General features: G+C 38.6%; 2 protein-coding genes across 3 annotated transcripts; one reads left to right on the top strand and one right to left on the bottom strand.

The window, feature by feature from the left end:
- Positions 1–1,471: 1,471 nt before the first annotated feature.
- rmi2 (RecQ mediated genome instability 2) lies at positions 1,472–3,231 on the top strand. The gene is made up of 2 exons (XM_006798179.3): positions 1,472–1,833; positions 2,503–3,231. Exons 1-2 carry the CDS (start codon positions 1,482–1,484, stop codon positions 2,652–2,654), a joined length of 504 nt encoding a protein of 167 aa, XP_006798242.3. The 5' UTR covers positions 1,472–1,481; the 3' UTR covers positions 2,655–3,231.
- On the bottom strand, positions 2,923–23,992 carry zc3h7a (zinc finger CCCH-type containing 7A). Of its 2 annotated transcripts, XM_035910911.2 has the most exons (23): positions 23,859–23,992; positions 22,510–22,612; positions 18,402–18,441; positions 17,989–18,192; positions 15,582–15,740; positions 12,824–12,904; positions 11,538–11,591; positions 11,412–11,451; positions 10,973–11,316; positions 10,633–10,885; positions 10,502–10,536; positions 10,268–10,412; positions 9,970–10,128; positions 8,619–8,824; positions 7,869–7,969; positions 7,536–7,717; positions 7,310–7,383; positions 6,379–6,515; positions 6,191–6,296; positions 5,982–6,090; positions 5,758–5,891; positions 4,029–4,192; positions 2,923–3,937 (listed from the first exon to the last, which is right to left on the bottom strand). In XM_035910911.2, exons 2-23 carry the CDS (start codon positions 22,575–22,577, stop codon positions 3,748–3,750), a joined length of 2,985 nt encoding a protein of 994 aa, XP_035766804.2. In that variant the 5' UTR covers positions 22,578–22,612; positions 23,859–23,992; the 3' UTR covers positions 2,923–3,747. The 2 variants fall into 2 exon arrangements, with proteins under 2 accessions (XP_035766804.2, XP_006798240.2); XM_006798177.3 differs by lacking the exon at positions 23,859–23,992 and having other exon boundaries at positions 6,379–6,512; positions 22,510–22,592.
- Between the last annotated feature and the right edge of the window lie 2,359 nt (positions 23,993–26,351).

Consider the following 26,351-nt stretch of genomic DNA (forward strand, 5'->3'; position numbering starts at 1 on the left):
TTTTTCCAAGTTTTACACTTAAGAACAGATGCAGTTCTTTCCAATTCTCTTGGCAAAAAACTGCTCGTGCTGTCTAGTGGAATAGAGGCTGTGAACAAGCAGCAATTTTCATGTCCTGCCACAAATTGTGAATTAGATTGAGGTCTGGAATGTGCCACTGCAGAACCTTTAAAGTCAATCCTGTGCAGCTTTGGCTTTCTTGTTGTGGGTCATTGTCTTGCAGACAAATAAATCTCCAGAGTAGCAGCTTTCTTGCAGACTGCAGCATGTTTTCCTCCAGGATTTTGCTCTGTTATTAGCCCCATAGTGATGTGAAGTGCTTGCTTCGTATTAAACAGCCAACAGAAAGTTTTATTATGGACTTGAAATCTTCAGACTTCCTAACCCTTAATTTTCAGGGAAAAGTTACACGATGAGGGGTGGAAGTGAAGCTGAATCTATAAACCACATTATGCAACTTTCTCAAAATGACTTATTAGTCTTGTCATAGCGGAGGTGAGTTGCATAAATTCTAGTAATAAACTCATTTGTCATGATTATTGTCATGTCCAGAGTGGCATTATGTAGTGTTCATTAGTCTTCAACACTTTTTGGCAGATTAATAAACTCAGTATGTTTAGGAGCTGAACAACAGCAGTTGTTGGTATGTTTAATTAGTATTAATTTGTGGTTTTTCATTTTGTTTATTCGAGCAGTGTTTTTCACAGTAATATTAATCAGCATCACTCACCCCTATAATATGCAACTAAAGCTGTTGTTGAGACCCCCCTCCCATGTGGCTTTAGTGAATATTATGCTGCAGTCAGAGCTATTCCTATGCATCCATGGAGTATGCATCGGATTTAAATAACAAAATGAGCTGCTCCTTGGACTCAGATGTACATGTTTTTTTCTTGGTTTCCCTTCCTTATTATTTTTGATTAAAGTATCACAACCATTATAATGAAGATGCTTAAACTGAAGAAATCAAACACAAATTCAGTTTAACAAATTGTTTTAAAGCCATATTTTGCAGCAATCTTGCATAAATGGCTATCAGTAATTAAAAGAAAAACAAAAATACCAATGGAGACACTTTCTATTTTGTCCATTTTAAAAAACATTTTTTTAATATAGCTTCAGGATTGTCGGATTGTAAACATACACTACTGTACATTTCATTCATTATCACAGTTTGTCAGGCTGATTTCTATACAAGGTTTTAGCTCTTTATCACAGCAGACTAAAACTTTGTAACATTCACAAATGGACTTGATGCCCGGATATCCCCTCTGTGACGCTTACAAACAATACGGAAATGACAGTTACACTAATTAAATGTTTTATCTGTGAATTTCCCCTCTATCATATGCTGCCTCCTATTCACCTGTCTGTGATTGAAGTTCAGTTTTGATGCTTTTACTCTGAAGGAATCAGGCGAGGGCGTGTTTTATTGCCGGAAAAGAGTGCTGGCACGACTTCCGCTCGTGGGGAGGCGGGAAATGAAAACGCTGTCGCAACTCGCAAGTTGTCCGTCGCTTGACGCCAGCAGCAGTCTGTCAGTGATGTCCAAAGTAGAGAAGACAGACGTGGAAAGGACACGTCCCCCGCCTGTTAAAGTGCTGTCGGGACAGCTGAGGGCGGCAGGGAACTGGGGCACCGCTGATAGCGGGGCCAGCTGTGTAATTAGACTGGGCAGGGGACGCTCTTTGCCTGTCTCGCTGGTGTGGATGCAGGGGACTGTGCTGGAAGTCCAGCAGGACAGAGACACCGTGCTGTTGATGGATGAGACGGGGACTTTCATTGTTCAGGGTGTTAACAACATCCCCAAAGGGAAACCGTGCTTGTCCCAAGGTAACTGACCCAGACCCAAGCTAGATTCTGTTTCAGTCCACACATAAGCTAAAATTAAATAACCTTTCCCCCTAAGAGAACAATTAATGGCTATTAGGCATATATACCGGTAGGTGAAAAGAAACTGCTTTTGTTGCTTAGTCATTATTATTGGGACCAATTAGAAAGGGGACGTACATTGTGTTTGGTTAAAGAGAAAAATATAGCTTTGTCCCCATTTACGGCATTTTTATCTAGTGACACAGAATCAAACACAATGACATTACATTCTAGAAGTTATTAAGAAGTATCTTAATAGAAGAAAAAAATTCAACAGGATAGGCTCTTTTTTAATTACAAATAAAAAGTAGAACTACTATTGTTAATGAACTCAGACCTGTATTTTAAAATTCTAATAAAGTTTTAACACAGTGCAAGTTCAAAAGCTGTAGTTGAACAACAATTTTTAAATGAGATCATTTTCACTCTAGATATTAGTGGCCTGTTATTGAATTCATGAGAATCCTGGTTAATGTGAATATTTTCATCAGTGCACAGCTTGTTAGGCTGAAAGGAGAGCATCAATCCTAAGATCTGTGGCAGCAAGCTGGCAGATTTATCTCTCCAACCACGATTTACCATTGAAATCACTGTCGGTCAACAGTTCACCACTTGCTGCTGTTCTTACAGGGAAATATGTCATGGTGATGGGCATCATTCAGGCGATCTCACCAGAGCCAGTCATCCGTGCAGTGAAGATGGCAGACCTCTCAGAGCTTGCTGCACTTCACAGACGGATGTGGAAGCTTGAGGTGGATGACCTGCAGCAGGTGCTGGCTTGAAGTGCTCCTCCTCCTGTAGCTTGCTACATACTACTGAAGTGTCAAATGTTACCTCAGCAGACTTAAAAGATGACTTTCCTTTCTGCTGGACTTGTTTGATGGAGGTCAAGTGATTAAGAAAACTGGTGTGTGTGGCTCCTAATCCAAAGTTGTCACTGGAGCTGTTAAAAAAAACTATCGTCATTGTATTAGTACTGTTTTGAGGTTTTGACTCTTTTTTCAGAATACCTTTAAGTAAACATGGTCAAAAAACTTTTCAATAATGCATCAGGTCTTTATTAAAACACTGCATCAGTATTGACATGAGAGTTCAAAACTCCCCATTGTGCATAAAGCCATCACTGAGGATTGCTCTGAGCTTGTGTTTAATGTAAATGATTTTAGTTCAACTCTAACAATGTTACCTGTAACATACAGGCTCGTAATATATGGACCATTATAAGACAATACAATAACCAACAATGTATGAAGCTGCTTTCATAATGATTACAGTGAGATAGACACCTTTTTGTATTTAGTTACTGGAATTGTACATGTGTATGCTTAAATAAAAGCCATTTCAAAACAGATTAAAAAAGGAGCTTTATTTGGTGTGGTGCCCATTACATTGGTAACACTATTAGATAAATGGAAAGTGAAGATGACCTATGTTTACTGATTAAAATAAAAGAATGTCAACTCAACTCTTTATTTAAGTAATTGATACTTAAAACAGTAAAAGGTCTTTAACATATACAAACTGTTTGTGGAGAAAAAAATTTGTTTAGGTCAACTGTAAGAATCTGAACATGACTCTGATCAAGGTTTACTCATGCTTCCCCCCTCCCCACCATTTTCAGGTATGACAGAATGGTGCACTGCAAAGCTTCTGGAAAGTGTTTTAACACTCAGTATTTGCTTTTAATGATAACACTCCTGTAATTCTGATCAGAGCAAACAGCCACCATTCAGGGGGCCTGTCCTGTATGCCCTCTTTAAAATCATGCTGTGATCAGGCTATTTCCTGTGCAGGTCAGAGGCCCTCAAAGATGACCTGATTCGAGACTGAATACTGCATCATTTGCAAGTGTGCATGAATATTGTGATCACGTCATTATTTAATGTCTTTAAGCAGAAAACTGTATTTTCCAAAGTCATTGTCATTTGGTGCTATAAGATGGTCTTTTGTGGCTTTGGCAAGTTTCATCAAAAGGAATTCCCTGCGCTCCCTCCATTCTTTTAGTTCCTGCTCCCCGTGAGCCAGCTTACACAAGTCATCCTCTGTGCACGTGCCTTTGAGGAACCTGCCAAAAAGTGACAGCAAATGTCAACCATCGAAAACAATTAGACTCGTAACAAGACACATATAGTACACGTTGTTTCTGATAAACCTACCTCTCACAAACTTTGAAAGTGCCTGTGGGAAACCGATACTGCCAGCAATTCTGATCATCCTCAGAGTTGAAAACTCGTTCTTTGTGTTTTTCTGAAGTGATATGCTGCTGCCACTGCTTCTCACTGTTGCAGTTTTTACCACAGAGCCAACAATGATTGCCAGCCTGCAGAAACAATTCCATTTAATTAATTAACAAATAAATAAATTTTAGAAATTTCATCAAAATATGCAGGGTAGACACACTAGATCCAACTATTTTCTGCTTCATCAATAAATAGCACTAAGAACAGAATAACATTGTTGTTAATGAAAACACTTTCATGAAAGACAGGATAAATGATGGATTTAGCGATCATGGTATCACCCACTATTTGGTGAAGCCCTGTTACATAAAACTTTCACACTGGCCATCTTGATCAATTAAAGCTGGATGCGACGAGTGCCGTCCGAATAGGATTGTAAAACCATATGCTAATTGGCTAACACCCATTCAAGCAGAAACCCTGGATAATTGCCACAATGCTTAGAATAACCAACATTTCCAAAAAGAACTTAATGTTCTATACAATAAAACTTAACAAGTGACAGAGCTTGTTGATCTCGACAAGAACGCCTTTACAGAGGTCAGCTTAAAGGATAGTTTTCCATAGACTTATACAGGATTTGACCTTTGACCTCATGGCCAATAAATAAAAAGGCACATTTAACTAAATTCAGCACTGGCTTTGCTTTCATTTAAAAAAAAATTAAGACATTCATAATTCAGGATGCATAATTAGGGATGTTGCCACTGAACAAAGCCTCAATTACATTCTACTGAATAGGACACAAATAGACTTTCCGCTTATAATTCTGAAGTATGCTGCCTGAGGCGCATGTGTAGCTAGTGTATTATAATGTAAATTCTTTATATACGAATCCACACAGCCACAAAAAACACAGACATCCACATCCTCATAACTCAGTCTAGTCTGATGACTAATTTACATCACACAGACTTTAGCGATCACACGGACGCAGGAAATATAATCCAGGCCCAAGAGTGTACTTAAAGTAAGCACAGGCTTGTACTCCAGTCCCCACATAGCTATTCCTCTCAATTCTACCCCAAACTCACATTCTGGTTAAGGATCTATGCCCAAGTATAATTCTCACCATTTCAGCTCCCATTTCGAACGCCCATTCACTCTCTCTTTCAGACACCCCTTCCAAGTATGTATGAACACAATGAGATTCATAACTTCATGCACTCTTTGGCTTAATTTGGGAAATTTTTGGTCCTCTGTTTTCACCGAGGAAAGTGTTCCACGCTTGGGCTTGGTTAACCTTCATACTACCTATCACACCACACCTGGGCCCAAAACAAAAAGCAAGCCAGGACATAATGCACAGCGTTCAAATGTATTCTGGCATATATGCATCACTCGGTCCAAGTACACTTTAGTGTACTAGTCGATTAAAAACTGCCAACTTATCTAAAAGGCAGAACTCACCAGGAAACAGGAATCATTAGGGACAATCTAAAAAACAAGGTGAAATAGCATCCACACAAATACCGTGTTGTTATACATTAATGAAATAGGAATGATTAAACTGCCAGGTAGTGTAGTTTACTTGCAAATTAGGGAAAGAACCACAATTTAATAGTCTAGCTGCAAACATCCCTGAGCACAATATTAACTAGATGCCACTGAACTACATTTCATATCCACTAACTTATCAACTCACCACTTCCTCTGCGTAGTCAGTTGGCATGTGGATCTGTTTCCCATTTTCTCTGACCGAGTTAGTGGAAGTTTCATCACCCCAGCCAGGCCTTTGAGACTGCAGCCATTGCTCATAAAGTTGATCCATATCTCCAACTAAATGAAGGGACATAATGTGTTTGCCACGTCACATTCACCAATTAAATTTTACACATTAAGAGAGCCAACCGCTTCAACAAAACTCACTGTTGTTTTCCTTCATGTAGGTCCAAAGGTCTCTTTCTTCCACACTGTGAGCAAATGTGCAGTTCCCAATGTACTGACACTTCTTGCCAGCTGTCACATGCATGCAAATCTAAACAGAGACCAGAAAACATTTGGTCTCCATTATTCCAAATCTGAATATATTATATGTCTGGCAAATATAAGATGGGAAGACGGTGCTGGAAACATACCTCAAATTGAGATGGAATGGGTTTTTTGGTTGGAAGCGGTCTTACAGTTGTCCACTTTTTCCTTTCATGGGAACTTACAAGCACCACCCGCCTGTCTTTTGCCCACCTGAGACAGAAAGACAGCGTGACTCAATAATGACATAATGGACTGTAGTCCCCCACGTACACAAAGACATCCAAATACTTACGTGTGTCTTGCCTTGGCTGTGCAATACTTCTTGTTTTTGTCAGCTTCACTTAGTTGGCCGTTTCTCCAGCACTGGCCACAAACAAACATCATCTTCAGATTCGGAGGTCCAAATCTTCTCAGTGCACTGGGAAGCTGCTGATTATATTTTAAAGGACTTGTTAAAATCTGTGACTAAATATAAATTTCCCCTTCGCAACAATGAAACAACTAAAAGAATTAAATGAATGGATGTTGAATGTTTTTATTTTCATAAAGGAGACGCTCTCATGACTGATCAAGTGACGTCAATCAGTGGCATGCGGTCACATGGTCGGACTGCCTCAGATTGCTTGGAATCCCAGCCAAGTAGGTACTAAAAAGGTTCCAGGTACTATCACCTAATGGAAAGCCCTTAAAAAGGAGTTGAGTTGAGCCGAGCTGACCCAAGTACTTACTAGTGGAAAAAGGGCTCTCTGTGAGAGCACAAGTATCTGTAACTGACTAAATGGCTGTTTGCCCAATTTGTGGGAGTCAGAATTCTGTTTGGGCTGTAGGGTATCAAATACTTATTTCACTCATTGATATGCAAATCAATTTATGCAATCATTTTTTTTTTGATTGAAATGTTGTCTCCATTAAAATGAATATACCATAAAAATTAGAGACTGTTTTTTTTCTTTGTGAGCAAAAAAGAAATTCAGCAGAGCATCAAACAATTACTTCCCCCACTGTACTTTAATTCAGGACAAAAAACTGTCTAAAATACGGGTTCTTCATTTCCTTATTGTTAAATGTAAAACAAATGTTTTACACTTAACCATTAAATTCATATGTCAGAGACAGGAATTTTCCTTTGGGATCAATACAATTCTTCTTATTGTTATTTTATGTATGTTTAATGTAGAAATACATACTAGAAAAAGGAAAAAACAAACAAACACTGGTTTTACCTGAGCTCCCTGCAATGAAGCTGTTGCGTTCCAAAACTTATTAGCCTCTTGGACAATGTTTTCGTGAGTGATACCTGTGTAATCCAGAAAAACAAATATCCATGTAATTTGATTTATATTTGAAAACATAGCATTTAAAATTACAGTCTTTTATGGGAAAGAAAAGGGAGCATTTCAGATGCAATAACCACCCAGTTCTTGTATCATTTTCAAAGAATAGTCTTACCAAGCTCGTGCTGCATCATCCAGACCTTCAGCTCAATGAGGCTGTGGGCGTAGAAACAGTCATCCTCTCTCACGCAACCGTACCGGACTTCGTGGCGACAAAGATCCAGCTGGCAATGGGGACTCAAGGGTCTTATTTTGGAATACCGGACTGTATTCTCTTTCAAAATGTGGACCAGGCACCTTCAAATAGAATTTATACATATAAATACATAATTCTTATGTATTTCCAGAATATCTTCATATTCTAAGATCTAAACACTGTAAGAGTAAATCCTTTAAGTCACAAATAAAATGAAGATGGTTTCATGTGCTGAAATGGCGATTCACTTACTTATGATCCTCAAAGTCATGCTTTGTCACAGGATGAGAACAAACTGAAGGGTCATCTTTGTTAGTCTTGCTGATTATTCTGGGTTTGTGGTCAAAGCACACCTGCAGAACAGCACATTTCCCATAAAATATCTGTTTTAGGCATTAAACTAACAAGACAATAAACTATATATACACACACCTTTATCCTATACACACTTTGATCACCTATAAAACGTGAGCAGCAGAAAAAGTGTCTCATATTCCATTCCAATGAAAATGAAAAAGATATTTACTACTGTGGTTAAATGAGCCAGTTTATTCATTTCGTAACTGTCTGCATTATTTTCTGCATTTCACATATTTGAGCAAAATAATCAATTTACAACGAGGCCAAAGATTTTCTCCTCAACTCACAAGGAAAAAAAACAAACAAATCCCCACATGGCCACATCCAGCAGCACTACAACACTATCACTACAGTCTATGAGATGAATACACACTGATAGATATCCTACTTCACCATCCGCACATCAGCACATTTATTTGAAACAAAACAGTTTCACGCCAAAACATTTAGCATAATATTAAATGTGAGGATTTTTTCCCCCTTGAATTTGTATGTCTAATTACTTTTAAAACACTGAACCGAAAATATTTTTTTTTTTAAAGCAAAGATTTGGCACTTTAATATAACTTAACCAGAAGTACTGGTCCTGCCTTGCACACATCCACACTAGTTTTGGATAAGACACTAAATCAAAATACACACCCCACAGAGAAACATGAATATCCCATGATGCTCCTGCAAGATCTTGGGAACAGTCAACCTGATGTTGGAGTTTGGCCCAAAAGGATCGAAGAGCAGTTCTCTGGAAATAAATCCTTTCCGCTCCAGAGTCCAAACATCAATTTCTTCTTGGCAGTATGCAAATGTGCAGTGGCCAGGATACAAGCAATCTTTTCCAACAGCCACCTCTGCAACACACAAGGTCACGTTTTATTATCACAATGAGTGCTAGAAGCAAAGTCAGTCATAAAACGTGTTACAGATGTTCCTCTGAAGATAAATGTGTACATGTTCTGTAGGCATAAGTAGGTAAAATAAAACAGGAAATAGCACTGCTGTTGCATGATTTTTTTCCTGCCTTGCTTTTCTGAGTGAAAGGTACAGAGAGGGAATGGGGCATATTGTTGTTGCTCCTTTAAGCCAGAGGCAGACTTAGTCACAGAGCTGAACTGACATCTGTGTTTATGAGAAAGCCAGTGTGGGGGGACACGCTACACTAGACACTGACACTGTTGTAATACACGTCATGCCTCTGATTTCAAAATGCTGGCATGCTTTCTGAAAACGCACACTGGGACAGCATTACGCCACATTTGTTGGTTTCAGTGTAAACAAGCAAAGAGGGAAAGGGACCAACTAAGAGGGATTTCTTATCTTATTCAGTCTCTGTAAAAAGGTGGTAAATGATTCAAGTTTAAAGTGGGGCTATTAAGCTTTTCCTTATTTTCTATGGTATGTATACAGTTAAAATGGTGGATGATCAAATAAAATACAGAGCAAACTTCTATTTGGGAGTGGCGATCAATCAGAAGAAAGTTTAAAGACAGCGTAGCCTTAAAGGGAGAGGAGCTAAACTGGTAATTATATGATAATTAGGGGTTTTTTGCAAAGTTAACAAAGAATAAGAATGCGGAGCTGAAGATGAACATAACAAAATAAGCGCACTGTAACAATGCAAATGTGCAAAAAGAGCTTTGATAATTCAGGTATTTCTTGGCAAAACAAACGTAAATTAATGTTTTGATTTAGTGTAAGGGTGGGGAACTCCAGGCCGGTGTCCTGCGGGTTTTAGATATCATCCTGGGTTAACACACCTGAATCAAATAATTCGTTCATTACCAGGCCTCTGGAGAACTTCAAGACATGTTGAGGAGGTAATTTAGCCATTTGAATCAGCTGTGTTGGATCAAGGACACATCTAAAACCTGCAGGACACCGGCCCATGAGGCCAAGAGTTCCCCCACCCATGCTTTGGGGAATCAACATAAATAAATGAAACAGGTTGTGAGAAAGGCATTTACATTAAAAATAAATCAATAAATCAATAACTAACCTTTGCAAATGTAATAAGGTCCAACATATTGAGTTTTTGTTGGTCTGGGTCGAATGAGTTTCCATGTTTTGTCTGGCAAATGCTTGATTCGGCCAAGTAATACATCCTTTTTGCATTTATGGTCTTCCGTATGAAGTGTGTAATCCAACACTCCAGGCCCTGTGAATAGAGAAAATATGAAACAAGTTACACCAAACCCTACTTCCCATCCCATCCTCAAAGACGGTGACAAATTTGAGCTTACAGCAGAACAAAAAGCAGACAGTTAAATAAGTGTACTGTCAAAACAATTCCTCACCAGTTTTGACATAGCACACTGAACAAGCTTGTTTGAATTCATGCGTTTCAGCTAGGGGGTTCTTTGCTAAATCAACAGCAGCAGGGAGGCCTTTTACATCAGGCATACCCACAGCCATCCCCATTGGGGTGTGATTATTGTTGATCTGTAATAACAAAGAAAAACAATGTGATACGAGCCTGTAACAAAGATTGAACTGATGATGGTTCGATATTATTGATAAACAGTAATTACCTGTGGAAGGAATGCACTTGGAGCATAATCTGAAACTGTGACAATAGGAGGGGAAAAAATGTTTATTTGTGTATCAGATACAGATGGAGAAATAGTGATCTTAGCCCAAGTAAAGAGGTGAAGTAGCATACCTGGTTTAAAGTCTGATATGCTGAGACTATCCAGAGAGTCCAGTGGTGGTGAAATGGGGTCAAAAGTGTCCATACCAAAATACGCACTTGACCCCGACTTGTGATAGAGAGGCGGCAGCGTTACAGTGCACTGATGTGGACCACTGGGGAGAAAAGGGCTGATGTGCGATGGCATCAGGAATGGACTTGACATGGAACTGCCTGAGGCAATACTGGCAGGTAAAGGAAGAGGCCCCTTCACCGTAGGAATAACCTGACAGAGGAGATTAGGGAAAATCACACGTCTGTTCAAATCTAAACTCACCGTCTTATTTATTTGCCGGAGATTCTGCTAACAAACCATAGTAGATTCGGGGCCAGCTTGGTCCAGAAGATCATCTAGGTCGTCCCCAATGATGTCCGTATCAAAATCTTGACTAGTATCAAGAATTGGGTAAGGCTTACTGGCTCGGCACCCATTTACGAATGTGAGTACAGGGAGGGGATCGGACGTGGATGCAGACACAGGCAGGGCGACAGATTCGAAGCCTGGAGGTTCAGATGAGGGGACAGATGAAATATTGTTGGTAGAGGGGAGTTCATCCACCACTGCTTCATTCAGAGGTAGGTGCACTGCCACCGGAGGTTGGATGGGAGCTGGTCCTGGAGTCAAAACACTGCTATCCTGGGTTAACTGAGGCACTTCTAAAAAACACATAACAGGATGGACAGATTAAGTGATTTTAGCCCTGGCACCTTTTGATATGCAAATAAAAAGGTTATCAAGGACCGAAACTTACCAATTTCTATATTTTCAACTGAATCTGAGCCATAAGTAAACTGGAAAATACAAATTGTTATTGATCACCTTGTGTCTTGGAAAACTACTGCTACATATTTTCTTTTGTGTGGCTGAGGTTGCTTACCTTGTCACATGACGCATCTTGATAACTTGATCCTCTCAAAACATTCAAGGCAGGCTGTAAAATAAATAAATAAAATCTTTTTATGAATTCACTCCCTTATCATTCGATTAACACAGCAATTCGTTGAAAACCACCTCCACGAATCAGAGTGGTTTTACTTGTTTTGACCGTAACCGGGGACCCATTATGCTCCAAGCTCTGCATTTAATTTTTGGACAGAGCAGTTTTAGCTCCTTTTCCTTTAAGCAAACTTTGTTCTGAGTGGCTATTCCATTGTGAACAGAAAGTCTAAACAGCAGGTGGTCGGGTGGAGTATGTGTGGAGAGCAGGTGTGGGCTCACAGACAGGGACAACTGTAGTAACCAAAGCAACTGATTAGCATCACATTAAGCCAAAAGTTGTAAAATCTGGCTCAAGCTTAACTTTTAGTGCACTCTGAATCCTGAGCTTTTGGATTGCAGGGATTACACGTTTATGTCAAATATTTTAGCTGCCTTAAGTCTGACATCATCATCATTTCCAGGTCCAAAGTCAAACAAACACTGGTATCACAGAGTTAAAATAGCCCTAACTTGTCAATAAAATGTTCCGTGTGGTTGCTCTCCCATGTGTTACGATAAAGTTTAACATCCAGGTATCCATGAAAAGGGGGCTTTACAGGATTGAAGTGTAACAGAACCTGAAGTTAGCAGGAAGTTAGCTTGCTAGTTTCCATCTAAAGTTGATCCACCTTGTTCTGACAGAGGGATTTATAAAAAAAACAAACAAAAACGTGCAGCTCTGCTCTCTCTTTGAACATCAATGGAGACGGAAAACTAAACAGGAATGGAGGATGAACGTGTCCCTGTTGGGCAGAGCCAAATGCAATCATGTGGCAGTGAAAAAGATGCTGAAAACAGACCAAACTTCAGTCAAGAGAATGCCTGTGATGATCGATCCACAACACAGGGTTAGTCATGCACCTACTGAGCCTCAGAGATATTCTTTTGTGAAGAATAGTTACATCATAGTTTTAGTTTTAAAAGCTAAGCCTAAAGATGTGAAGCACATGAACTGTGCTAATGAACAGCTAGAGAAGCATACGACAATCACAGGATTTTTAAGGGGTTTGTTTATAAATTAATATACAGAGCATAGCAACATGTAAAAAAAGACAACAGCCTTAATGAACACAGTAGGAGCTTGGACCCAGAAGCAGGGTTTGTAAGTCATTGCTTAATTAGCAGATATACAAAAAAATAAATAAAATTCTGAAAAACCTCCCCTTTGTCATCATACATCCATACCTTACTCCTCACATAAGCTTTACGGATTTTCAACCCCAAAGTTTTGGCAAGGTCCTGAGTCAGCTGTGTGACACTGGAGTCCTGGGGAAACAACACAGGACAGTTACCGCCTTTGATTCTTTATGTTTTACAGCTATTAATAATCTCCTACATGCTATTCATGTTAAATTAAGATTTTTTTTTCTCAAAATCTTTCACTGCACTATTTATCAACCTGGAGAGTCTATCTAAATCTGACAGGTACCCCCCTCCATTCATAGTATTCTATACAAATACATGGCAGAAACATGGTGCTGTGGTGCAGTTGAGACCACTACTTTATAAAGCAGAGCTTCTTAAAGCATGGCTGTAACACAAAGCCTTCCTGACATTTTTTGTATCCAAGGTTACATTTGCAGTCCTTCAAGCAAGCAAATTTCTGTACCAGAATGCATACAGAGGTTAGTGGAAAGAAAGGGTGTGGGTGGACAAAAATCTGGCTACAGACCAAACTTTCTTCATTTTTTATATTATCTATGATGATTCAAAGTGCACATGTAGAATTACTACTTTTATACCTTTACTACAAAGATCCAGTGAATGTAACAGCACATATTCATATTTCTGGTATATGGTTTATGCAGCACAATACACCTTGTATGAAACCGATCTCTAACTCTGACTTACTATAACAAAATCTTTAAAATCTGTCTGCAAAATACTCCTACACGATCAAGAGTTAAGCAGACAAACTTGGCATACAGGTATGTCTGCCTCTGAAGGTGCTTCTCAGTCATATAAGCCATGTGGCCAAGCAACCACCTACCATCAGGCTAAAATGTCCAATTACTGGTGATTTATGCTTCTGTTACGTCGTAACCTCAAACTCCTATAAAACCCTATGGTCTCTGCACTCTACAAAGTCTACCTGTGGAAGTCTAAAGCAGGCCTTTGTTATGGTCAGGTTTTTCCCCCTTCATGGGCTAACATTGTTGTCCCTCACGCTTTTCCACATCTTTGTATATTTCCCTCCTATACGACAATTGCCACAATTACCCTTCAAGAATTTGCTGACATTTGTGAATCCTTATGTTGATGCTATGGTTGCTATTCCTTTTATTGAGAGGATGATTGTTATCCTCTCATTGATAAATTCAAAAAGTGCAGCTAAAAAACAGATAGGAGGAAACAATGATGAACAGGCCAATCACAATATTTTAAGGCTGTGCCAACTTGACATGTAGCTACATTTCTCGGGCGGCGTACATGAGGCTATGCCGTTTGAGCGGTTTGTAGTTACGACATAGATACCGTATTTTTCCTGCTGAAGCATAAACCCCCAGAAAGAAGGGAGACCCAGGGGGAAATAAAGTTCCAGCATTTTATTTATTTCTCTCAGCTGGGACACAACCACAAGATAATTAACACAAAGCACCAGCACAAACATAAATACCTGTGACAATGTCAGCCATTTATGTAGGTTTAGTTGTAAAGAAAACTGTAAAGACTCCCCACAGAAATCTCAGTCAGGCCTTATTAGCATTTATGCACTCGTAACACAGTATTGTTTTCATTTCACAACATTAAGTATGAATAACTCAGTATTCATTTGAATCCAATTTTATTTATATAGCACCAACATTAGCCACAAGGCGCTCTATACTGTAAGATAAAGACCCTGCAAGAATACAAAGAAAACGCCAACAATTAAATGACTCCCTATGAGCAAGCGCTTTGGCAACAGTGGGAAGGAAAAATTTCCTTTTAGCAGGAAGAAACCTCCAGCAGAACCAGGCTCAGGGAGGGGTGGCCATCTGCCACGACGAGTGGGGGTTGAGTGATTTGGCAACATTTGGTAATTTAAAACTTCTCCTGAGCTGAGATTTGAGCACTATTTGTATGAAAGGAAGAGAAATCAGTAAATTAAGATGGCAGAAAGCAAAACCGATTGCTAATTACACTGAAGACCAGGGTATACCCGTCTATGAAACTTTCTTAAGTCCCGCTCATTTGCTAAAGCAGTCCTTTGGTGTATCCTAGAGGTGGGAATCACCATACATCCCACGATACAATATTATCACGATACTTAATGCACGATACGATATTATTGCAATTTTTTAAAATATTTTGCGATATTCAGATTCTGTACATAAACTTTATCAATATTCATTTTATCTAATATCAAAGTCTCACACTCAGTCTTTCTCTCATTTCAGTTTTATTGTTGACAAACTGAACGGTTTGTATTACAGTCTAGTCCAACTTAACTGAATGCAACCATCTGGTACAATTATAGCTATTCTGAACTTTGTAATTTATGAAAACTATGCAGCCCCTTCAGCAACTGAAGAATTTGAAAGTAAATTAAAACAAGATATAATTTTACATTAAATAAAAAAGTTTTAAACTTAATTAAAATAAAACATGTCTTAAATTAAAATAAGTAAACTGTCATGTTTATTGCTGCCAAAAAAAAGTTAAACACATTTGGACAGTGAATGAATGTCAGGATTCTTGCTCAGAAAAAGGATCAACATGCTCTGAAGTCAGAGCACAAAAACCTTTTTTGTAACAAAATATCGATTTCTGCTGTCCCTGTATCGATACATTATTAGCAAACAAAATATCGCGATACTACACAGTATCGATTTTTTCCCCCACCCCTAGTGTATCCTCTATATATATCCAGTATGAGAATTACTAGCCAACTTGTCCATGGGATTCCCCAGGAGGGAAAAAAAAAAAAAAAAAAAAAAGTGTGGTGATTGGGCCTCCTTACCTGAGGCACTGCTAGAGAGCATTTGGCAACAGCCTCATAGGCCTCTTGATGTCGCCCCAACTCTTTCAAGGCTCTTGCTTTTCTGTACAGAGCTCTGTAGTTGCCCTCATTCAACCGGAGAGCCTTTTCACAGTCTTCTAGTGCTTGGTCATAGAGTCCCTATGGAAAAAAAACATGTTACAGAATAAGAATACTGAGGCATGGTCTGTGTGCACAAAACAAAAGTTTCTTGTGTCATAAATTGACAATACACGTTCAGTGAGTTGACTCAGGTAAGGGTGTGGTGTGTTGTTTTTCCTCCCTAAGAGAGCAGAGTGCTTTTACTGCCATGTAACATGACTCAATACAGGCAAACACACTAACAGGAAAGTGGGTTGATTTTCCACCAGTTTGATTTACTGGAACCCAGTCTCTCCCATTACTAAGTTACATTTTGATGAATGAAACCGACACCTTTCTGGTGTATTGTTATATGTTTTCAACTAGTTTCAAATGGATTTAATACATGACATACACTATAATTTATTATCTTAGAGCAAAACTAGCCATTTCTTAAGATTCTTTGTGCTAAGCAGTTGCTATCTGCATTTAGACTTGAGAGGTATTACACTCACAAAGAAAGAAAGCAAATGAGCATATTTCCTAAAATGTGAAATTTTATATACATTTTATTTTATTTTTTTAAATGCGGAGTGTTGGTAACAATTTAAATCAAAGTTAAAAGCAGCACGTGTTATTAAATCACTGTCCAAAATCTAATCAATCTAGTGTCAGCTTCACCAGTACAGCACAGAACTCTTGGATGTGTTTTTATAAAGACCAAAAATATATATCTGGCATAAATCGACCTGGTTATCAAAGTTAAACACCCCACCCCCTAATGTTAAGGTAACCCACTGGTTCTCAGGCTAAGCATTACTGTCAAACTGGAAATGCAAAGTGTAGCATTACAGCGAGTTAGCAACTCAGTAAGTATTTGAAAACCTTTAGCTACACTAATGCACATTTAACTGATAATGTAGAAAAGAACATGCAATAGCAAAGCCAGGTAAGGCTTCACTTTAGTAGAACTCTTGGGACACTCAGGACAGTGAAACGGTACTCTGAAGCCAGAGTTCAAGAATTTAATTCAGATTTTATTCTAACATTATGTCAATGTCAATGACAGATCATCTGTTTTATACAACAGAGATAAAATAACTTGTAAGAAGGCCTTAAAACATAACATGGTCATCACCATCATCACCATCCACCTCTACTAATCTGTAATTTAAAACTGTGTTTTGTACACTGAATGGAGGATGCAGGAGCTTTTATTTTTGTTGACTTTATCACACAAAGTCGATTTCCATTGCTCGCTGTTTGATGCGAAGGTGAAATGGCTACTTTTTGGGCAAATGTCAAGTTTTGCAAGTCTAGTTGTGATTTTCCTTTGCATTATATTCATGGCAATGAAGAATCTTCACTAGCTGAATGCACTGATTTCTGTACAGAGCGAGGAATTTAATTCAAGAAGAGATATGAAAAAAAAAAGCCACATGTTTTCAGAGGAGCTAAGCACAGGGTTAAACAGGGGGAAATATAAACCGTCTGTACAGCTATCACCGCGAGGAATGCGAGGACCCTGGACAATATCATGGATGAGCTCAGAGCAGTGATTAAGTTCCAGAAGGAATATGGTGAGTGTAGTATGATGTGTTCCAGAGAGACATTGCTACACTTTCTGGACTGCATTTAGACTGTGCCGAGCCCCTGGAATGTGCCCATCTTACTTACAGAGGAAACTTTCTCCTGTCAATGCAGTCTGAATTCAAAATGAATTCAATCTGAACACACTGTTTGTATTCCTTCACTACCAAATTGCTCTGGCAATCAGTTGAGCAACCAATTTGGCACGCAGATAAATCTTAAACCCATTAAGTTTCTTATTTACATGGCAAATAATGACATTATCATGCTGCCTAGCAACCACATACCACTGGTTTAAAATGACCCATTTCTAGCATTTATGCACCTAAGAAACCTTATTGAAACATTCTGTCATTTTCATTTCACAACATCTTTCCATCCACAAAAATTTGAATAGTGCATGACATATGTCATAGCAACCATCTACCAACAGACTACAATAACAATTACACAGCAGAGCAGGGGAGCAACAAAAAAAATGGGCAGTAACTATATTTAACTGTATTATCTCAATATGATTAAGTATATCACTTTGCCAACAGCACAAACAGAGCAAACAATAATGTAGCTTGTTTTTCACATCCAAAATTTTAGTACAGTATCTTATCCTTAGAGTTTTCCTTCTCACCATTATGCATTTTACTAACAAAACTAATATGTAAATTTTAAGAGCAAAGTTTGAAAGTGACTTGTGATCAATGTCATGCTCACAACTTACCGGAACAATATTTAGGTATGCCGCAGCTCGATTTGCATACAGCTTTTCTAGTAAACCTGTTTGAACACAGATATCTTCTGATTCAGCATAATCTGCTATATTCAGTGCTTCAGTAAACATCTCGATGGATTTCGTCCATTCTCCTTCCCTAAACACGTCGTTTCCTTCTCCAAACAAATTCCACACAAGGTCCTTTATGAACACCTGGAAAATTTAAAACATACACATAAAACAAAACATACTAAGTGCAGTAATATAGTAATACGTCTTTACACAGATGCAGGAAATTACATGTTGCATTTTTTACATTTAATTACATTTTTTTTACCCAATAAATTAAAATAACCTCAAATTTGTTTAACTCAAATTTTGATGGAACTGGGTCACCGTCCATTCAAATTTACACTGCTTACCTCATACTGCTCCTGACTCCCAGGAAATGGAAGGGTTGATCTAGAAGAAAGAAATAAAAATGAAATTACAAAGTGCCAGCCATTAAATACATTATGTATGTGTGTGAGAAACTGTAAATTACATTAATTACGCTGATTTTATTTTTCTTCTTTTTTTAAGTAAAACATCCTAAAAACTGTATTGAAACCAAACCATCTACTGGTTTGGTTCTGACTGTATTGTTAAGTTGTACTAAATAGTAGTGACTGCCAGGAAGTAAAATTGTATTATGATTCTAATCAGGGTGTGGTTTATGTCACAAGCAGTTCACAAACCTACATTTCATTTAGATGTCAACACAGACCTACAGTCATTATCAAGCTTAATATCATCAACAGTCATCAATTATTTGATGCAATGTTAAACTAGTGGATAAATTGCTACACTAAAAGGTTCCATTGTGCCATTAAATGCTATCATGGAAACGTTTTTGTCTTTTTTTTCCTCAAAGGCTGTTTTCCACTACAGCTGCTGCCTGGTATGTAGAGTTGCATTTCTTCTTTTAAACAGTGGACTAGGAGGGCAATATATTCTAGGCAGTCCTTTCAACCAAGGCATGATGAGCTCCTCTGCATACAACAAAATACCACTTCGCTCGTTGCCATGTTTTTGAACAATTAAGTATTTAATGATTCGGTGTGAAAAAATCTAAGTGGCAGACCTATTTCATTCATCTTTGTCAACTTTACACACACACATACTACAACACAGTGACGGCACTCACCATAGTATTTTAAGTATCACTTTTGTTTTAAAACAAAATGCCCTTGGTGGATTAGATGAAATGAAAAGCTAAACTGCTTTGCTCAGCTCTAAAACAATAAGTGGTCATAAAGGAATTCTGCCTGATGCTTGAATACGAAGCTAGAAACAAAACTGAAGTAATACCAGTAATCGGCTGTCTCTCTTACCTCCAACTGATATTAACAACCCAATGACATTGTGGTGGACTGTTAGTTACTCTTAAAGGGGGGTAAAATGACAAGACTTTATTTTCAATCTGTTCCTTTACAATCATTCAATGGGTATTGTGTTATCTGACTTTAAGTATTTTAAGTAGTGGAGTTTAAGTATTCGGGGTCTTGTTCGTGAGTCAGCAGAGAGGGGGGCGCGAGATCGACAGACGAATTGGCGCTGCAGCGCTGCAGACACTGTACCGGTCCATTGTGGTAAAGAGAGAGCTGAATGTAAAAGCAAAGCTCTCGATTTACTGGTTGCCGTGCCTACTTTCACCTACAGTCATGAGCTTTGGGTAGTGACTGAAAGAACGGTATCACAGATCCGAGCGTTAAAAATCAGCTTTCTCCAAAGGGTGGCTGGCCTCTCCCTTAGAGATAGGGTGAGGAGTTCGGCCATCTGGGAGGGGCTCAGAGTAGAGTGAAGAGCAATAGTGTAAAAAAAATAGTGTAATATCATATGAAGAAGCCATGTGCTACATGCTTAAAACCTCAAGAAATTTATTTATATTGTGTGACAGGATTACACTGTAGGGGGGACGTCAGGGATGTCACCAGAATCAATACTACTTATGATTCCATACCAACATCCACAGGCGATGTATGCACAGAGGTGGCCATTCTTCTGAAACTGAAGAAGGCTATAAGTGTTCTAATCTAGCCAAACATGCTGAAGAAGAATACTAGAAACAAAGCCCACAAGCACAGGGAAAAATACAAATGGGACAGCAAAAACTACACTTGGAAGATGGCAAGTAGTGCAGCTCTGCTCCAACTCAAGAAAGGCAGATTCAGCTATGAGAGTACTTTGCACTCAAGGGTGGCTGACAAAGGGATGATGGTTCACTCTTAAAAAGCAGTGTTCAAATAAACCAAACCTTCCACGACACAATGGAGCTGTGATGTCAACTCTGAATGGATCAGATTTAGGGTGTTAAGTTGGTGCATTGCATTGATGTCTCATTTATGTTAATGTTTGTACGATAATGTTTAGGTTTTTACAGTAATGTTTATGTTAGCTTACCTGTCGGAAAACTTCTCAGCATGATGCTTGCTAAGCGAACACTATGTAAATTTTGTTAGCCAATGAGTGATACGCAAGAGGAAACAATTAAACAGAAGTAGCTACAAACTTAAGTCCCCCCCTCACACATTAACATTTCTTCTGAATAGTAAATGTCTTCCACCTATCTTTAGGTAGTTAATCTGTAGGTTGGATCATGTCAATAATTATTTTGCCATCTGAGAAACTATGATATATAACTACATTTCTGATAAGTAACAGTTTTTTCTAATTCTGTTTTACTAGTATTAAGATGAGTTTCCAGGCTTTGCACCTCTCAAATGGCTGAAGTAATGACAGAGAGCATCTTTAGGATGGTTATCAGCATCTGGGAACATCATCTCAAAGATAAGAGCAAGCGTCACTCCAGAGCATGTTCACTGCAATCGTGAATTCATGAACTGGAAAGAAAATCTTTTTGATTTTATTTGAACCCTAACTTATGGACAGAAGCCGTTTTTAATTTCCTATTTGCACATTAACTTTTGTTTAAATCCTACTAGCAATTTAATTTGTATTACTAACCTTTAGTTGCAGCCCTAATGCTGATGTAACGTAGCTGTAATATTAGTAGGCTACTCTGTAAACATCCTAACATTTCAGTCCGTATTCTGTCAACACAATATGCATGCATTTTAAATAAAAGATCTGACTCCATGTTTTACAACAACTTTTTAATACATAGTTTGTTTAACTACATAAGAGGATCATTTTGTTTAAGTATTGAGAATCATGCGATTCTACTGAGTACTGACTACTAAATTTTTTTTGTATCGTGGCATCACTAGATATGTTAATGTCAATGATACTTTTTCCTTCTTTGAATTTGGGTGAGTCAAACTGATGTTAAAAAAAATGTATGTATGTATATGTAAAAATTCAAAAGTAACTTGTTTGAATACCCAAGTAATCTAATATTCTGATACAAGGATATGAACTATTATTGTCACTGATTCCTTTTGCCTATGAATTTTAAGCTTTTGTACCAGCATGTTTCTCCTACTGTTTCTGCCTTAACCTGGAGTAATGAGTCAATGAGTCAGTGAACCTCACCTCTGACCACAATACTGAGGAGAGTTGTTGAGGATCTCCTGAACCTAAGTAAGCACAGCTCATTACTCAATTTTTCTTTGAAGTGGGTTTAATGTTGTTAATGACTCGTAAACTTCGCAAATAAACTCTCATACGGTCTGACAATGTAATCAAAGTGTGAGTCAAAGTCAGAGTGTTTTCGGACACTGGCATAACATTAGCTTACAACCATCTGTCGTCAGCTGTCCAGAGACAGAAGGGCTGCAGGTCTGATGACATCTAGTGACAATAACCTACTGTGACAATACTCATTATAAATAAACATTATATAGAGTTTTCTTTTGGTAGATCCCTAATTTGAAATCAAGAGATTTCCTCCACACATCAAGGCTTGAAGTGAGGAGGAAGTCGATAAGGTGGAGACGAGGGAGGAGGCGGATGAAAAGAAAGATGATGAAAATTTTAATGTACAAATCTTAAATCAAAAATGAGAGATTGTGGTTTTGTAGACACGTGATCGCTTCCTATGTGACATGAACTTTTCGGCCATTTTAGATGTGTAGCAATCCTGACACGTCAAGAAAGTGAATAACCTACTAAACATTATTATGCTAGAACCCTATGTTTACTTATAAGTATGGCAACTAAGGATGAGATAGCAATGGGCAGGAGAGAGTAATGGTGAACGAGGCAGATGAATTAGAGGCAGTGATATAAATATGTAAAAAAAAAAAAGAAAAGAAAAAACATACAAGTTATTGGATGTGATCTCTACCGGTTATCACATCTAATGAGGCGAACAGCTCTTGAGCAATATGCACATGACACCACATGCAAAACCATAATAGAATGAAAAACCACACTTTCACGGACCCTAATTTTTTGTATGTAAACAAACCAATAAGATGATTATCAGATTATCAAAATAGTTGCCAAAGCTGACCAAGACTAACTAATAAATGGGCTCAGGAAAACAGTCACACACTGAAGAAAAAGAAACAAACCAGGGACACTTACTGGATGAACTGGAGGCCTTTTTGAATCTCCTGCCAGCGAGTCCTTCTGTCCAGACACGCTCCAGACATGTTTGCGTGTTTTGTCCCTTTCCCTCAGTCAGCACCTGAAATTGTATCAGAATCAGAATCAGAAGATTCATTAGAGTCATTTGAAAATGACAGTGAAAACTAAATAAATAATAAATTACTTCTCATCATTGACTGGACACGGGCAGATTGTACTAACTAAAAAGCTCCTTTGCTCAGTGTTAACCTTCAGTATATGATTTCAACTTATCAGGGGCTTCTTTGCCGCTTGCCTTCCATTATTTCTAGCTTCCGCATTTAGTAATGACGACATGCTTTTAGTTCCGGAAAGTGACGCTAAACATTTTGTTAGCTTGCGAAGTAATAACAGTAACAACAGAGCAGATACGGGTTAGTATAATGTAGAAGGGATAGAAAGCTACAAAACCTACACACCTGAAGACATACAGGCATGCGCTCCATCATCGGACAGCTCATTGCCTCATGTAAATATTTTTGGGTTTGTCACGAATTTCATCAGCAAAAAATGCACACTGTGTGCTAAACAATGTGCACAAGTCTTCGAGCATTTATCACCTTCTGACAGTACTGCAGCCACGGCGCATAAACCCGGTAAATGGATCAGTCAACCCTGGATGCTCATAGATAACATGATATCACCTGTCATTTCTAAACATTTTCAAAGGCACTTCTTAATTGTGGTTGCTAATCGGGGGAGAATATGGGCTGCTACCGAGTCATGCGGACGGTTATACTAGCTTTAGACAGTCACCCGTTATGTTCCATTAATTAACGGTCGGACCGAAATTAACTTTATTGTTGCAGTGCTTTTGTGTTTAGACACGCTTTTTTTTCTTACTAGCCACTAAACACTCTCCTCTATATGAAGACAGCACTGTGTGGAGTATACATTTATTTCAACAAAGTTTTACAGGAGAGGAGGGAAAGCGCTTCGTGAATATGTCCGATAATGGGCGCATAACAGTTAGCGCACGTGTGTTACCCGCGGCCAGGGACCGTCCAGTTCTCACCAGCCATCACCATCAGCTAGCAAATATTAGCAATTTTCATACTGTTCCAAAATATACCGAAGTGATACAACACACGTCTTCTATGGATACTGGAAACACGCGGACGTTACCAAAAACACGACGCTACTCGCCTAAGTTTCTAGGAAGTAGACTGAACCTAACAAAGCATAGGCATGCCTAAGTTAAACTAGTTCCTCAACGCAAACAATAACGAGGTGTAGCTGTTTAGCTGTAGCTAACACACAATAAATATCAAAGAAATGGATAAGAAGTAGCTGTCGTTCACACTTACATGAATGAGTCTTTATTCCGCACAAACCTTACATCGGCTATCTAAAGGGAGGGAAAGTGATTTTTCGTTATAGCTAAAAGAACTTGGCTAAATGTTCGATATCGCTGAAGGCCGCCCTTTGCTTCTTTTTCTGCTCTGATGCAAGCGAGCGCAAACATCGAGTCCATTAGCTCTGGTGCCCCTACAGGCACTGAAAGGTTGTAGCAAGTAGGATTTAGGTGTGTGGCGATTAATGATAAGACAAAACACGTGGATATTTGTTTATTCTGATTAGCAACAACCTGTCCAAAGTGTACCCTACAGCTAGAATAGTCCCCTAATCATTGGAATCAGTGTAGCTTACAGAGACAAACTTTTATTAATAATAATAATAATAATGTGTATGTGTTAGTCCCCGTAGGGAAATTACTCCTCTGCATTTAACCCATTCACCCAGTGAAGCAGTGGGCAGCCACCAACGCAGCGCCCGGGGAGCAGCGTGTAGGGACGGTACCTTGCTCAGGGGTACATCAGGGTAGCTGTTCAGTGGAGTCAAACCCCCGACCTTCCGATCACAAGGCCAACACTTTACCTACTGAGCTATCCCTTTATGTTTTAGACTTAAGGGTTTTTTTTGTTGTTGTTTTTTAATCTTTTGTTGTTGTTGTTGTTGTGATTTTTAACCAATACATTAAAATATACATATACAGAAATGATAGCTACCTATATAATTTGCATATAATTCTACAATATATTATATAATACACTGACTGATTCTTTTTTCTTTCTTTTTTCCCCTTCTCTCAATCCATACATGGGGCTCACCCTAATTCTAAGATTGTCAGTACTTCAGACTCTCTCTAATGCATATACATTGGCAAGGCACCCAGTTTCAATCTCCTTACAATCTACAAAGCACAACATTTCAGACCGCTGAGCCTGAGGCATCCACAGCTCCTCTCCATCAACTCTTGTGCAAATCTTTCTTTGACAGCGCGTTTCCTCCTTGAATTTATCAGCACACAGAGCATTTAAAAATAGAAGTGTGGCTCAAAAACTAGAGGGAGGAGCCCATAAGAGACTTTCATGTGATAGAGGTAAAATAAGGTTCACTTTTTCTCGGAGCAACCTGCAAACAGCTCAAGTTGAGTGATTTGGAGACAAAGTTGGAGAGGCAAGGTTGGGGTACTCTGGACATGTGGAGAGGAGGGATGGTGGATATATTGAACAAAGGACATTGTATATGGAGCTGCCAGGCAGGAGGAAAAGAAGATAAGCACAGAGATTCATGGAAGTGGTGAAAGAAGACATGTAGATGATTGGTGTAACAGAGGAGGACATTAGGGATAGAATAGGAACAACTTGAAAGAAGAAGAAGACTAAAAAGCAGTTTAAAAAATATGTTACTTCACTGTAAATGAAAAAAAAGAAAAAATAACTACTAGTGGTCCACTGCTTCACATTGAGCTTCACACTTATAAGCAAACCAAACTCAAAGTTACTTTACTAACACAGTCTGCACAACACATTTATTATTCTGTGTTTGTAAAGGAAGTGGATGTGATAATATATACAGGAAATTCAGGAAATTTTGACCACAAGTAGTCTGCAGGGCCAATATGTGTGTGTATATATATATATATACACACACATAAAGTGTGTGTGATAAGGACATAAAGTGGTTGTAGTGTGTATATATTAAGTGTTGGTTGATGCACAGATCTTTTTGAGCAAGCACACAACCTGTTATTTGCTTCTTTTTCCCTTCCAAACTCAGTTGGAGAATTCAGGAAATTTTGACCACAGGTTGTCAGCAGGGCAGATAGCGCACATTTAAACATTTAACATTTAAGACATTTTCTTTTTTAAATAACAGTAAAAAGCCAGTAAACCTCTGGTACCATGGAAACCTTCAAAAGTGCCTTCATCTTTCTGCAATTTCTAAATGATGACTAAAATGTCAAATTCATTATAACAGGAGTTTAGTAATCTGTGACTCACAGTAACATCTAGTCATTCATCAAGCAAACCCAGGTTTGTCCTAACTGGGTAAACTCTAATGTCTGAAGCAGGATGAAATGCTGTTCATGCATCAGTATTGCTTCCAGTTTTAGGGAGTTTTATGTTAAAAAAAAAAAGAAAGAAAAAACAAAAGAAAGAAAGAAAGAAAGAAAGAAAGAAAGAAAGAAAGAAAGAAAGAAGAAGAAGCAACACACCGAATGTCACCAGTGACTGGGGATTGTGCTTAGTGCTATTTGACTCATTTTACATTTGTAGTTTTCTCATGTTTAACATTAACATCTTCAGCAGTGTGCATTGAGCCTGATGGGATCCTACTGCTGGCTGGATATTTTGTGGCAATGGCTACGTTGAGATAAGGCTGATCGGATAAACAAGAACTGAAGGATGTGTGCCTCAGGAAGCAGTCTGCCAGGTGTAATAACTGCCAGGAGGAGGCGCTTATCTCATATTGTGCAGAAGCATCCCCGAGGAGCCGAATCACAAAAGAAGTGA

Source organism: Neolamprologus brichardi, chromosome 4, assembly GCF_056152115.1.
Source record: "Neolamprologus brichardi isolate AB-2024 chromosome 4, ASM5615211v1, whole genome shotgun sequence".
NCBI lineage: Eukaryota > Metazoa > Chordata > Actinopteri > Cichliformes > Cichlidae > Neolamprologus > Neolamprologus brichardi.